Source organism: Apteryx rowi, unplaced genomic scaffold, assembly GCF_003343035.1.
Source record: "Apteryx rowi isolate R43461 unplaced genomic scaffold, aptRow1 scaffold_165, whole genome shotgun sequence".
NCBI classification, from domain to species: domain Eukaryota; kingdom Metazoa; phylum Chordata; class Aves; order Apterygiformes; family Apterygidae; genus Apteryx; species Apteryx rowi.
In genome coordinates this window covers 1432896-1446770 of record NW_020447919.1, presented here as the reverse complement: position 1 = coordinate 1446770, position 13875 = coordinate 1432896, and the positions used below count along the sequence as shown (strand labels likewise).

Genomic DNA, 13875 nt, shown 5'->3' with positions numbered 1-13875 from the left:
TTACATCAGTTCTGACTTAGAAAGTATCCACAACTGATTTTGTGATTGCAGTACATTAGAAAAAAAATACAAGAATTCACTTCATAATACAACAATCAACTTTGTAGTGACTGGAGCTCTTTTTTAAGACTCAAGAGCAGAAGCTGACTTTTCAGCTGGATGGTTTCAGATAAAGCAGAGGGTGAGCAGATTTGATAGCTCTTTATCATCACTGGATAATAATGGCTACACACTTACTGAACTGCAGCCTTAACCCTTTCACTGAAGAATCCTGGGCCTGATGACATTTCCAAGTCTTTAGCATTTTGTTGAAACATCTTGCTTTCTATCATGAATCTGCCTGCCATTGCATTTTAACTAAGAAAGTAAAACATTCACCAGAAACTGATTCAATTTAATGAATGGACCAGTCATGCTGAGGTCTGTTGCTTTTTAAAGACTTGGAGATATCAGCGATAAAACATTCAAGGCCAATTTCATATTCAGCATTACTACATTGCCTACACTGCAATTAGATGGGGGATGGATTTGGCTTGGAGCGTTACAAACATCAGTGTAAGCAGTCCAGAGCTGAGGTTTCATTCAGCAAGTAAGCAAGGTTGGCTTGATTTCTTTCCTCCTTCAGTCCTGTAAATTCTCCATGTACTCTCCCAGATCTCACTACTTAAACCATAAATCTTTGGTTTTGTTTTTAACTTTTTAAACAACATTTAGTTGATATTTCATTGTGACAGTAAACTTGTTAGCTCTGTTGCCTCCTAGGCTCAACTTTGCCACACTATTCCTTCTCACATCCTTATACATTCCCCCTTTTCTCCTTACAGAGAGGTATCAGTGCTGACCAGGGCTATAATAATCATGATTGTTACGCCAAATCAATAAAACAAAAAAGACAAAAAATATGCAGCATCTTCTGAAGTCTGGCTACTTTTCCTGTGCTTCAGGCCATCAGCCCAGGTTCTTAATAGTTTCTCATAAAATAGAAAATGTTCTGCAAAAAAAAAAAGCTTCTTTATTTTCTTGAAATATTTTGGAAAATTTTAATCAGCTCAGCTGAAGAGCTGAAAAGCTTCTGATTTTTGGTGCAGCTGTCCTAGAGGATGGWTTTCTGCCCCAGAAATATTTTATATTAAAAATCACCAGTTTTCAATTACATTTCAACATGAGCCATCATCCAGCAAGGCACATAGAAATAGAAAGACAGCACTACTGCTTATTTCTCATATCCTTCTGACCTTGGAATGACATGCCTCATAGCAAAGGCTTCTGTGAATACCCAAGATCCGATGGTCGGCTGCAGTGGTCACTGTACGAGCCAGTGTACTATGGCAAACTCTCTCTTGATTAGCACATACTGTAGCATCTTATTTTTAACAATATTTGCCTTTAGAAAGAATCAAAACCATCTCCAGTTACCTTTTTGCTTTGCTCTAGTAGCCCACTCAGAGACTTCATCTTGGGCTCGTCCATCTGTAAACACAATGGAGACTCGAGGGACTTTTGCTGAAAATGGTCTGGCTCCTTCTCTTTCTGTGAAACTCCTCTCAAACATTTGCCTCAGAGCCAGTCCTGTCATGGAACCTCTCCCCATGTATTTCATTTGAGATACGGCTTTCTTCATGTCTTTGGCTGAGCTGAACTGCCTTAATGTAAACTCTGTGCGAACTTCAGTGGAATACTGAAGCAAACCGACTCGAGCAGCTTTGGGTGAAATCTCAAGTGAATCCAAGATTCCTGAGACAAATTGTTTTACAATTTCAAAATTGTTCTCTCCAAGGCTTTTTGATCCATCAATCACAAACACCAGGTCAACTGGGCCTTCAGTGCAGCCTGTAAAATAAACAGCACAATTATTTAGTTAGTGTGAGGCCAAAGCCTGCAACATTCATATCATGAAAGAGCTCCACAAAGCTGAAAATGGGAGCTAGATACCTGGGAACAGTATGAACTCAGAGGTGTCTAGAATACCTTGTTTCTGGCTCAGTCAACCTTGCCAGCATGTTTAAAGATGTTGCGTACAGTCTATATCAAAAGCTAAGAGTGTGCCTATGACTTTAACAAAAATACAGTCACAGTAGATAATTAATGAGACACATTGCTTTGTAGAATGCTACAACACTTAAAAACACTGCAACAATCAGCAAGTTTTAAGAATAACTGTTAAGCGGGAAGAACTGTGTAACTGAAGAATACGGGTAGGATATAGAAATAGAGTTGCCATCATTTTCTGCCAGGGATAGGCCAATATGCTATCTTTGCATTTGTGTAGATATCCAATATTGAAAGACATCTTAGAGGGAGATGTGAATCATTGGAGCTGCATTTGTATTGCATAAGTAGCAAAAAGGTAAAGGTGGTATAAAGAAATGAGTCACTGAACCTGCATAGGGTGAAGGCCTAGGAATCATGTTTAGAATGGCAAGGAAGAGTGAGGCAAAAGCCAAACATTTTGGGGAAGGCTGAGAGAAAAAAGAGGGGGTTAGGTAGCATGCCCTACAGATTAGGATGAGGTTCAGGTTTGGGGACAAAATTCAGACGATGCATGTGGCTTTATAGGTCAAACTTATGCCTTTAGGGGCAGCAAAACAGCTAAAACATTACATGTGAGAGAGTAAATGTTAGAAAGGTGACTAGCTGTCATACTTCGATCAGAATTGTTTATATACATTGCTTTGTCTGTAACTCTCTTACAATCTTGTAATTAGAAAGTTTATGCATTGCTGAAATAAACTTTTGCTGTTTTACCTATTAAAGTTGGGAATGAATCCAGGAGAGACTGACAAGTTTGGAATACTCATACCTTTTGGCAAATGCACAGGCAAAAATCCAAAGCAATGTGTAGGCACCCTGCATCTATGATGAGGTTAGGGAATTTAGGGAGTGGGGAGTATCTTCTAAGCTGCAAAAAGGCTGGTTTTGCCAGGTGCTGTCTCTGGATAGCAATTGCCTCCAGCAGGCACACACCAGCATGTTTTGTGCAAGGGGCTGACTGTGGAGATGCTCAGCTCTAACTGGATCAATGTCACTTAGTCAAAATTCTTAGTAATTTCCAGGGAGAATTTGCTCAGACTGAAGAATGTAAGATTTACATCTTAATCTTTTTTAAGGATTTTCGTTGTCACCTTGTCTGGACCAAACTAGCTTTGATCTCTACTTATCTCTCATGTTTGTATAGTAAGAATGCTGCAAACAAAATACAAGAGATAACTGTGAAGCTGTGTTCAGTATTCTGTAAGTCTCAGATGAATACAGTGCTCAGCTTTGGATATCACTCTTAAAGACATATTGGAGACAGTCCTGAATTTCATATCAAGACTAATGAGATATTTGGAAAGCACGGTGCATGAAGAAATGTTGAAGGAGCAGAGCTTTTTTCACAAGGAAAAGAAAGATGGATATGAAGCATGATAATACCTTTCCAAGATGTAGAAGGGGATTATTATAAAGATGGCAATAAATCAGTTTTTCTCATGTGAATAGAAAAGGTATCAAATGGCTTCATCTGCTGTAAAGATAATTGGCTATTAGGAAAAAAAAACACAGTAAAGTGAAATCGTGAAAACAGACTACTTGGCACATTGAAATCTTACCTTGTCATTAGAGAGTTTTTGAAACAGGTTACTGAAGCACCTATCAGAGATTATTTATATATATATACACACTATGATTCTGCCTCAAGCAAGATCACTCACTAGAGTGATCTAGATCACTTCTTAGGTGAACTGGGACTTCTTAAGAGCCCTGCAAGTGCTCTATGTCTCTGCCTCCTGTTACAGAAAACAGCAATGTCACTTTGCCTGTGGTTAGAAAGATCCCTAAAGGTCTGTGTATTGTACCGGGTCCATATCTGGGCCTGCCCTTAGCTAACTGCAAAGGTCTGTAACTTTCCTTATCACTAACTGATTGCAGACTAGACCAATAGAACCTGAAGGTGGTTGTCTGGAGGTCGTAAGTGTTGAGGGTTTGGGATTGTTAGATACCTCCTGAGAGTGAAAGTTAGCAAAAGAGATCTCCACCAAAAGAGAACTCCACATATGTTCTTTCCACATTTCTTTCTGCTTTCACTGCAGAAGTTACTGAAGAGTTTTGTTAACAAGTCAGAGCAAGGATAAGGAAATTTAGTTACGAAGCTTTGACTGTTCTTCTTAGACAATAGCTCCATTTTAGAACTGCTGTCCAAGAATTCCTTTCTGCAGACATCTGAGGAAAAAATGTGTCACACCTACTGAGGTGATGGAAATGCAATGAATATGAATTTCAGAACGTGTGGTTTTTTAATTAGGGTTGAGATCAACCATGAGCATGTTACCATAGTTCTGGTAATAAAAATCTCCCCAAGTAAGGCACCCATTTTGCAAAATAAATGTTTTTATTGAGTTCCAGTTTAAAAAAAAAAGGAAAAAAAAAGAGTTTCTTCCCCAAGAATTAATGGGTGATGGGATGAATTGTAAAGTGATCTACATATGTCATGTTAGAAGATAAGAAATAGAATTAATGATATTTTAAAATGAAGCATACAAAGATAGAAGCTCCACAGTATAGGAATCTGATTAAAGTTCACATTCCTTGATAATAAGATTTCACTCTAGCCTTTTCCCTGATGTTTGGAAAGAATTCTTATTGTACCTGATAATATAGCAAAACAACTGTTCCAATTTATTAGTTTTTGCTTACAAGAGCATCAAGTTAAATGGTTCAAGACATTTTCCATCACACTCACATATGCTTTGGGATTTCAAATATTTTATCAGTTTTGAAGTGAAGCATTCCAAGGTCAAGTAATTTTAAAAATCAAAGAAACAAATACTTTACAAATAAAATGTACTTACTTCTGCAGGTTTTCTGATCTTCTTTTAGTACATATCCCTCCTGACATTTGCAAATGTATGAATCATCATTATTAACACAAATATGTTCACAGCCATGGGCAACTGATTTGCAGACATCTTTACCTGGGAATAATTGAAGTATTCATGGAGTATTCTATTTTAAAAATTTATAAATTCAAAGACTACAGACACAATATTTGAAGAGTGTATGACAAAGAAATAGAAAATCTTTGTTCTTTTATGTATATTGCCAGAGCAGAGCGACTGATAGACATACTCAGACTTACTACGACATGTTTTTCCATCTTGTCGCAGGACAAAGCCCTCATGGCACTGACAGCTGTATGAACTGTTATTATTAACGCATACGTGTTCACAGCCATGGTCAATGGATTTACACAGGTCTTCATCTGAGAATTGTTAAGAGAATTTCCTTATTAGATGGCTTCTCAAATGCAAAACTGACATGGACAAGCTTTGAGTCTGTTATCTCTTTTGTGACTGAAAACACATATTTCCCATAAAAGTTCAAGCTACTCACTCCTGCATGTTTTCCTGTCTTGCCTCAATATAAATCCCTTGTGGCACTGGCAAGTGTATGAATCACCAGTTGGAACACAGACATGTTCACAACCATGGTTGACTGTTTTGCAGATATTTTTACCTGGGAATAATGAAAATTATATTTAGCACAGTTGGCTAGGCAAAGAACTTTCACAAAATGTAAAAACAATAGCAATAATCTTCCATGAAAAATCTCACTTCCATGAAGTTAATTCTATGTTAAAGACACAACTAACACACTACTGTTGCATAGTGTGTTTTATTAGGAGATCAGAAAGTACAAAGCCTATAGTAAAGATTAAACAACTTACTTCTACAAGTTTTCCCTTCTTCCCTCAGTATGAATTCCTCATGACACTTGCAGATGTAGGAATCATCAGTATTCACACAAATATGTTCACAGCCATGGTCAACTGAGTTGCAAACATCTTTATCTGAGAAGAGTGGACAGAATATGTTAGGTGAGGGCTTTTAGGGAGCGATAATATCTTTTATAAACCAGCTTAAATAGCTGGGAAGAAAAACAGATGAACGCACAGATGTGCAAGCACTCACAGCCTCAACAACACTTAACAAAACTCAAATAAAAACATACTCTTTTTTTATAGATCAGGCTACTCACATCTACATGTCTTCCCATCTTCCCTCAGTATGAATTCCTCATGACACTTGCAGATGTAGGAATCATCAGTATTAACACAAACTTGTTCACAGCCATGGTTGATTGAATTGCAAACGTCTTTGTCTGCAAACAAAAGAGCTGGTAGTCAAAACACATCAGCAGAGGCCTTGATTATATGTGCAATTCATCAGATTAAGTTCTCATGCTACTTACTTTTGCAGGTTTTCCCATCCACTCTCAGTAGGAATCCATCATGGCATTTGCAGATATATGAATCATCAGTATTAACACAAACATGCTCACAGCCATGGTTGACTGATTTGCAAAGATCTTTATCTGAGAACAGATGACAGTTCTTGCAGGTCAATACATTTCTACACATGCATGAACTGCAGATAAAAAGTATGCCAATAAATATCTAACTACTTACTTTTGCATGTTTTTCCATCTTCTCTTAGCAGGAAACCCTCCTGACACTTGCAAACAAATGAATCACCAGCATTAACACAAGCATGTTCGCAGCCATGGTTGACTGATTTGCAAATATCCTTGCCTGAGAACAGTTAGATAACATTTAATGTTGTCTGCTAGTTAAACATTTTCTTAAGTGCAAAGACTGCAGGGATAATCCCATGAGCAAAGAAAGATGGGGGACTGCAAACAGAAGGCAAATTCCTGGCCAGTCAAATGATAGTTTAGCTTATATGGAACATGAGTTCATCACCATCTGAACCGAAGGAACCGCATGGTTTGGATGGCCTCCCACTGCCAATAACACATTTTAGGAAAAATCTGACTAGTCTAAGGAGAAGGGCCTTATATTAATAGCAGTAATAGAAGGTGAAAGGAGGGAACAATTTAGCACAGTCATTTAGCACAAATTCATGGTTATAAAAACAAAATGAAGCAAAACACCATTGGACATAAAGCAAATGAATTCATTAAGAATCTTACATCAATGCCAAGAGTGCATTAAAAAAAATGAAGACTAGGAACTACTCATTTAAGAGGATAAATAAAATCTAACTGGTATTGCTGAAAATTGATGGTATGTTTGCTGTGAGTGCAATGTTAAAACCAAYTGGTCATAACCTATTCAAGAAGGATAGAGTAGCAAAAAATTAGATAAAAATCAGATAAAATGTAGGAGGAAGGGGAGCCCTCTATCACCATTAGCTGTTTCTTTTTGTCATGTCACTCCCATGCAAAAGGAAGTATTTCCAGTTGCTAATGGAGAACTACTTTTACATATCAAGAGTGCGTACCACTGACTGCCAAGTTCATATTGGCTCTTGAGCAAAATACCTAACTAAAATGTGTAGGGAAGAAAAACTAATATTTTCATAAGAACTTCAGTCTGAGGCATATTACCTGGAGGTCTCATGCTGCTGATTGATAGAAAAGTTCCTAAAAATACTACAAAAGACAATTTTCTTACTCAACAAGCATTACATTCAAGACATCACAAATCTAAACTACACTCCATTCTAACAGATAAAGAAGAAATGATCATGTAAGTAAAAGTTAGCATCAGCTTATATACAGCCATAACTCAGACACAGTTATTGTTTACAGACAGAATCAAATCCAAACCAAAAACTTATATGGATATTACTTAAAAAGTAACATAGCTGAAAGCAAATATGAGCTGAAGCATTTTGGGGTGGGAGGAGAAATAATTAGAAAAAAAAGTGAATGATGATTGCACTGTTTAAGGCTATTTTACTAGATACCCCTCCAAAACCTAATCCTATGGTTTAGAAAGTGAAATCAAAAACAGCTATAAAAGTAAGATTTGAATATAATGAACGACAGAAAGAAAAATTCACAGTATTTACTATCAATGAAAATATTAGGAATTGGAAACACTGACATACTGAGATAAAGGACAAGGGAAATGCATGGCCAACAAAATCAAGGATAGCACGAGTGAGTTATTTAAAGGTATTAAGAACAAAAATATTCTACCAATATATGGTTAATTAGTAAACAGAGATGGCAGAATTGCCAATCTTAATGCAGAAAAGGTAAAAATACTTAGTATATTCAGATCTGAATTTGTGAAATATGCTACTGATATTACTGAAATGAAGAGTTACATCAGCTGAGAAGTAGGTCACGTAAGACCTACTGAAAACACACATTTTTAAAGCAATTCCAGGTAACTTGAAGCCAAGAGCTGTAAAAGAGTTGGCTGAAGAGCTCTTTGGATGCTTAGTGTAACTTTTCAGAAACTCCTAGAACTCTGAGGAAACTCCAAAACACTGAGGAGTTTCCACCCCCAGTACATATAAACGTGCGTGCACACACACACACACACACACACACACACACAAAAACTACTCTTGTGCCAGTGTTTGAAAAGGACAACTAGTTCATTGTAAGCCTGTCAGTTTGACACTGATCTGCATTAAAATAATGGAATAGATAACATGCAACTTGATTTAGAGAAAAACAAAGAAAGAAAATTAGTATCAATCAACTTGGCATTGTGGAAAAAGAGATCACGGAAAATTAAATCAGTACCTTTTTTAGTTATTATAAAACTGATTCGTAAAGCCCATATCATTCATATAATAGAGACCTCAGTAAGGCATCAGTCTTAGCATTTATTTTGATGAAGAAAACAGGCTACATTAAATGGATTAACACTGGCTAGACAGATCTTAAGAATAAATTGTAAATGGGGAATCGTCACATGGTTTTGTTTCTAAGAATTTGCCCTGCTCCTCTACTACTTCACATTTTTATGAACAACACAGAAGAAAATATAAAGTAATCACTGACAAAGCTTGTAAGTTACTCCAGTTTTCAGAGAATGGCAAATAAAAATAGAGCAGTCACTGATATAAGGAGACATGAATCTTTTCGCAAGCTGGGTACCAGCAAACCATACATATTTTTAAATAGCCAGAAGTAAGTTTACACATCTAGAAACAAAGAATGAAGGCTGTACTTGCAGGATGTGGGACAACACCTGTGTGACTGAGTTTTAAACAGCTTATGGTCCATGGTAGACAACTGACTGAACATGGGCTCTAGTAGAATCTTACGGTCACACAGGCCAATGCTATCGTCGTTCATACGAAAAGTGTAGATTCAAATAAGAATTAGGTGGGTTAAAGTTCCTCTACCCTGGACCCTGCTGAGCCTCCTATTAGAAGACTTTGTACAGATGTGACACCCCTGAAGGGAGACTGATAACTGGCAGAGGTTTTAGGAGAGCAGGAAAAGACTTATGAAAGTACTGGAAAACATATAAAGAGCCTGAAGGAATTTCATCTGCTTGTTGTTTACTAAAGACCAGGTTAAGAGCTAAGTCATGGTCTACATGAGTAAACACAGAACAACACAGGGCAATTAGAACTGCAACCCATCGAACAAAAAAGCAGCAACATACAATGTTCAAGATTAAAGCTAGACATACTCAGTCTAGAAGTGAAGTTCACATTTTAAAAACTACATTCTAAACTTAAAATTGGCTCGTTTTCTAAAATATATCTTTAGTTCAAGCAATAATTAATTCATAGAAAACTTATGATCTGTAGAAGACAGCATTCTGTTCTAAGCACTGTGAACCTGTGAATAACCTCCTAATAAAAGGGAAATGAAATTTCTTCTTTCTTAGCTTATGCAGATAAGCTACTTACTTCGGCACGTTTTCCCATCTCGCCTCAGTACAAATCCATCACGGCACTGGCAAGTGTATGAATCATCATTRTTAACACAAAGATGTTCACAGCCATGATTGACTGATTTGCAGATGTCCTTATCTAGGAATAATTTAGATGATATTTACTATAGTTTGACTAAGGAGAACATTTCCAAAAATGTAAAGATTAGAAGTGTTAAGTTCCTAGTAAAATAATTTCTCCTTATTTTTGTGTGAGGAAATCACAAATCAGAAGACCTACTCTAACAGAATATGTTCCTTCAATAGATCTCTGATTGCAAAATATGCAGAAACATCAAATAACTTACTTTTACATGTTTTCTTATCTTCCCTCAGTACAAAACCCTCATAGCACTGGCAAATGTATGAATTATCAGTATTCACACAAACATGCTGACAGCCATGATCAACAGAATTGCAAACATCTTTATCTGGAAAAAATTAAGGGTGCCAGTACTTAAAACATGTCTATGAAAACACAGATTATACAGGGAAACTTCTATTAAAGATCAGGATACTTACTTCTACATGTTTTTCCATCTTCTCTTAGTGCAAATCCCTCATAACACTGACAGATGTATGACTCATCAGTATTAACACAAACATGTTCACAGCCATGGTCAACAGAACTGCAAATATCTTTACCTGAGAACAGTTGAGAATGTTTGGTTAAAGCACACCTACAAATGCACATATTATACAGGGAGAAATAATTATTTTTATTAGGTCAACTGATATCATTAGAAAAAATGGACAAAAATTTAGGCAGCAAGCACTTCTAGCACTTGGTGCCTGAACACTTGTGTTTTTTTGTCTCTGGTCATACCGGTTTGTCCATTAAAATAAACTATTTCTGTTCACAGAGTCTCTCACAAGATCCAGAAGGTATAACAACACTACCCCTGTATTATGACAGTAAACTATGAAAGTGCGGTTGGTTAAACACTTCCACAAATGTACCTACTGTAGATAAAAGTTTATCAGTAATTAACAGAGTACGTACTTCTGCATGTTTTCCCATCTTCTCTCAATAGGAAACCCTCATGACATTTGCAAACATACGAGTCATCTTTGTTAACACAGATATGCTCACAGCCATGGCTGACTGATTTGCAGATGTCCCGGCCTGTGAATGATTTAGACATTTATATCCATATATAGGTTTTGAATGAAAACATATTCATAAATGTAGATTTCATAAGGATGTTTTTGCAGTAAGAAGGGATAACCCTCTTTTTTTCCCTTGCCTGATGCACACAGAAACATGTTCAATAGAGACCACTCACTTCTGCATGTCTTCCCATCCTCTCTCAGTGTGAATCCCTCATGACACTTGCACACGTAGGAATTGTTAACACTAATACAAAGATGTTCACAGCCATGGTTGACTGATTTGCAGGTATTTTTACCTGAGAATAATTTAATAGATAAAAATTTGTGTTAAGTTACGGGCAGAATGTGCAAAGTCTTACAGTTCCCACTTACTGAATGTTCTTGCCCATGCTGCTATACTAGACTCATCCTGTAAGTCTTTTGTAGCAACCTCTGTCAGCTTTTACTGTAACAAAAAGATACATCTTTATCCTTCTACTAATTTACAATGTTGTTACTAAGGAAAAGTGTAGTGTTCAGATTCCAGAATTTACAGAATTTCATGTGTCCCTAACATGCAGATTAGTGACCTACAGGGATTTACAAAGGCAGCTAAACCCCACATCTACATTTCAAGCAAACTTTCTGATGAGAAACAGTTCTTTCCATAATTGTCTTTTTATCTTCAGGAATAAACCTGCTCAAACCTGAAACAGTAATGTTTTTTTCCCCTGGAGTTAAGTTTTGTAGGTGTTTATCATTTTCCTGTAAATTACAGTTGTCCAATACAAGAAGGTAGATCTGAGTTAAATAGTTTTGGATCCACAACAGTCCAATTTCAGAACTACTATTTATATGGCACAGATATTTAGGGAGTGATTCAGGTGCCTTAAAATATGCATCCAGTGTCACTTTAGAAGCCCTAGAGTATCCAAGGCATTGACATACTCCTCACAAATACGACACCAAAGGAGAAACTGTGAGCTTCTGGAACCACAGAGCATTTAAAATGACACTGGACAGCAATGATTAGGCAATCAAATCCTACCCTTATAGATTTCTTCTATGTGTGCACAAAAAATATAATGTTGACTTGCTGAATAATAACTTACGTTTACATGTTTTCCCATCATTACGAAGCCTGTATCCTTCAAAACACTGACAAGTATAAGATCTGTCACCATTTATACACAAATGTTCGCAGCCATGATCACTCAGAGCACAATAATCAACTCCTGCAGGAGCAATTGGATTTATTAAAAAAATTAAGAATGAACAAATCAATTTTTTTAACTCTAGTATTTGCATGTCATATACGCAAGTTAATGTAAATACATTAAATTGATTAAGCAATAAATCAGYTCCTTATCTGATAACATACGTATACCTTCAATAAAATGGAAGAGGGCCTTGTGGTATGCTTTGTGTCGGTTGCTGTAAGCAGAGTTGAGAAAACTTACTTTCCCATGTTAACAGAGCTCATCAGAGTCTGCATGTCTCCAGACTTACCAACTGAATTAAAACTCTGTTTAGCAATGATTGTGTATAATAGACAGTGACAAAGCCAGAAAAGCTACCTTGGGAACATTCTTCTTTAAATAAAGTCTCTAAATGATCTGATATGAACGTGGCAGTTCCCAGAACTCACTTGTTTGCCTGACCCACCTGCTGTGGCAGCAAGCAGAAAACTCTCAGGGACCTCAGCTGGTTTTGGCTCAGACTCTGCAAGCTTTCGCAGAAAATTGAAAATGACAAATGTGGTCACATATGGCCCATTTTTCATCTCAAATTTCCTAATGATTTATTCTCTGTAATAAAAAGATGTAGACCCCTGTTATTCTGCAAGCAGCACTCACTACTCTCTACTGGCTGCACACAGAGTGCCACTCATTTTTATGTAATTAGTTGTCAGAGCAAAAATCAATTTACCACTCAGGTGTTCCCACAGCTGTCTTAAGATACTTGTGCCTGTTTATATGACACCAGAATTGTGATTCCCCAGATATCTTCCCATTAGGAGTGTATGTGTTAAGTGTTAATCCCTTCCATTCAACTGCTCATTCAGGACATCCGAAAGTGCCAAAACTCTTTTCATGATGGTCTAAAAAGGTTGTCTATAAGGTTTTAGCAACTCATCTGGAGCTCAGGAACAGAACAAATCCTGTTCCTAAGGGGAAGATCCTCCTAAAGGGCGGAGAGGGGTACATTGGCAAGAAGGGGAACAGTTCACTGGGGATCAGTTTCATTGCATAAAGGCATTCCAGAAGCCACAGCAGTTTTAATGCTGCATATGGATCTCCAACTAGCGCCTAGCGGCAAATCAGTCAGAGTGAAAAAGCAGCTCTTTTTTACCGCAAAGGAAATGGGTCTTTCCATTTGCAAGTTGATAAAACTCTCAAAAATTGTTTGGTTGTTTCTGGATTTCCAGTGGTTTGCTTAGATAAATGTTCAGATAAATTGTTTTGAATAGACCCAATCCCTGTTACACGTACAATACAGGAGCTCTGCTTTTGTAGATTACTTTTCAGAGTAGATGATTACTTTTCCACCTCTTTTCGGAGAGCTGCTGTGACAGACAGAAGCAAAGTCTGCCAAGATACTGGGTGAGGCTAAAAAGGATAGGACAAAGACAAAGGCAAAGACAAAAACAAATTGCCTTCACTAATTGCCTCACTCTTCATCATTTTTGTGTCTAAGCAGTTGCAGTTTGACTCCTGTTGAAACTGTGTTGCCCAAGTGCAAGAAAAGCAGCAAAATCTGGAGCTGCTGCAACACTCAAAAAACTTGAGAAACAAACAGCCTCCAAAATCTGTAGCAAAAGTGGCCCAAACCCTCTAATCTGAAGGGATAGGTCCAGTCAAYAGGCAAAATACATTCACATTCCTCTTCTCCTGCCCCTTTCTATATGTATTTTTCCTGGAAAGGGGGCCATTTGGCTCTTTGCAAAACTGCAGTGATTCTTAATGATCATTTTACAAAAGATGGAGAGGTGCCAGGACAATTTTTATTCACGTATTAAGGACTCCAGTGCAAAATGTAAAGCTGGCATGGTACTCACACTCCTCCTCCTTCTCCAGACACATGAAGTAGTTTGG

At 37.2% G+C, this 13875-nt stretch overlaps 1 protein-coding gene across 1 annotated transcript in view; it reads right to left on the bottom strand.

Moving 5' to 3' along the window:
* MATN2 (matrilin 2) overlaps nt 1-13875 on the bottom strand; it is a 69007-nt gene that overhangs the window by 10598 nt on the left and 44534 nt on the right. The window contains exons 8-21 of the mRNA XM_026060166.1: nt 11893-12015; nt 10975-11097; nt 10692-10814; nt 10211-10333; nt 9997-10119; nt 9666-9788; nt 6446-6568; nt 6229-6351; nt 6016-6138; nt 5705-5827; nt 5371-5493; nt 5117-5239; nt 4830-4952; nt 1417-1830 (exon numbers count right to left, since the gene is read on the bottom strand). Of these exons, the coding sequence (XP_025915951.1) occupies nt 1417-1830; nt 4830-4952; nt 5117-5239; nt 5371-5493; nt 5705-5827; nt 6016-6138; nt 6229-6351; nt 6446-6568; nt 9666-9788; nt 9997-10119; nt 10211-10333; nt 10692-10814; nt 10975-11097; nt 11893-12015 (2013 nt within the window). The remainder of the gene's footprint in view (nt 1-1416; nt 1831-4829; nt 4953-5116; nt 5240-5370; nt 5494-5704; nt 5828-6015; nt 6139-6228; nt 6352-6445; nt 6569-9665; nt 9789-9996; nt 10120-10210; nt 10334-10691; nt 10815-10974; nt 11098-11892; nt 12016-13875) is intronic.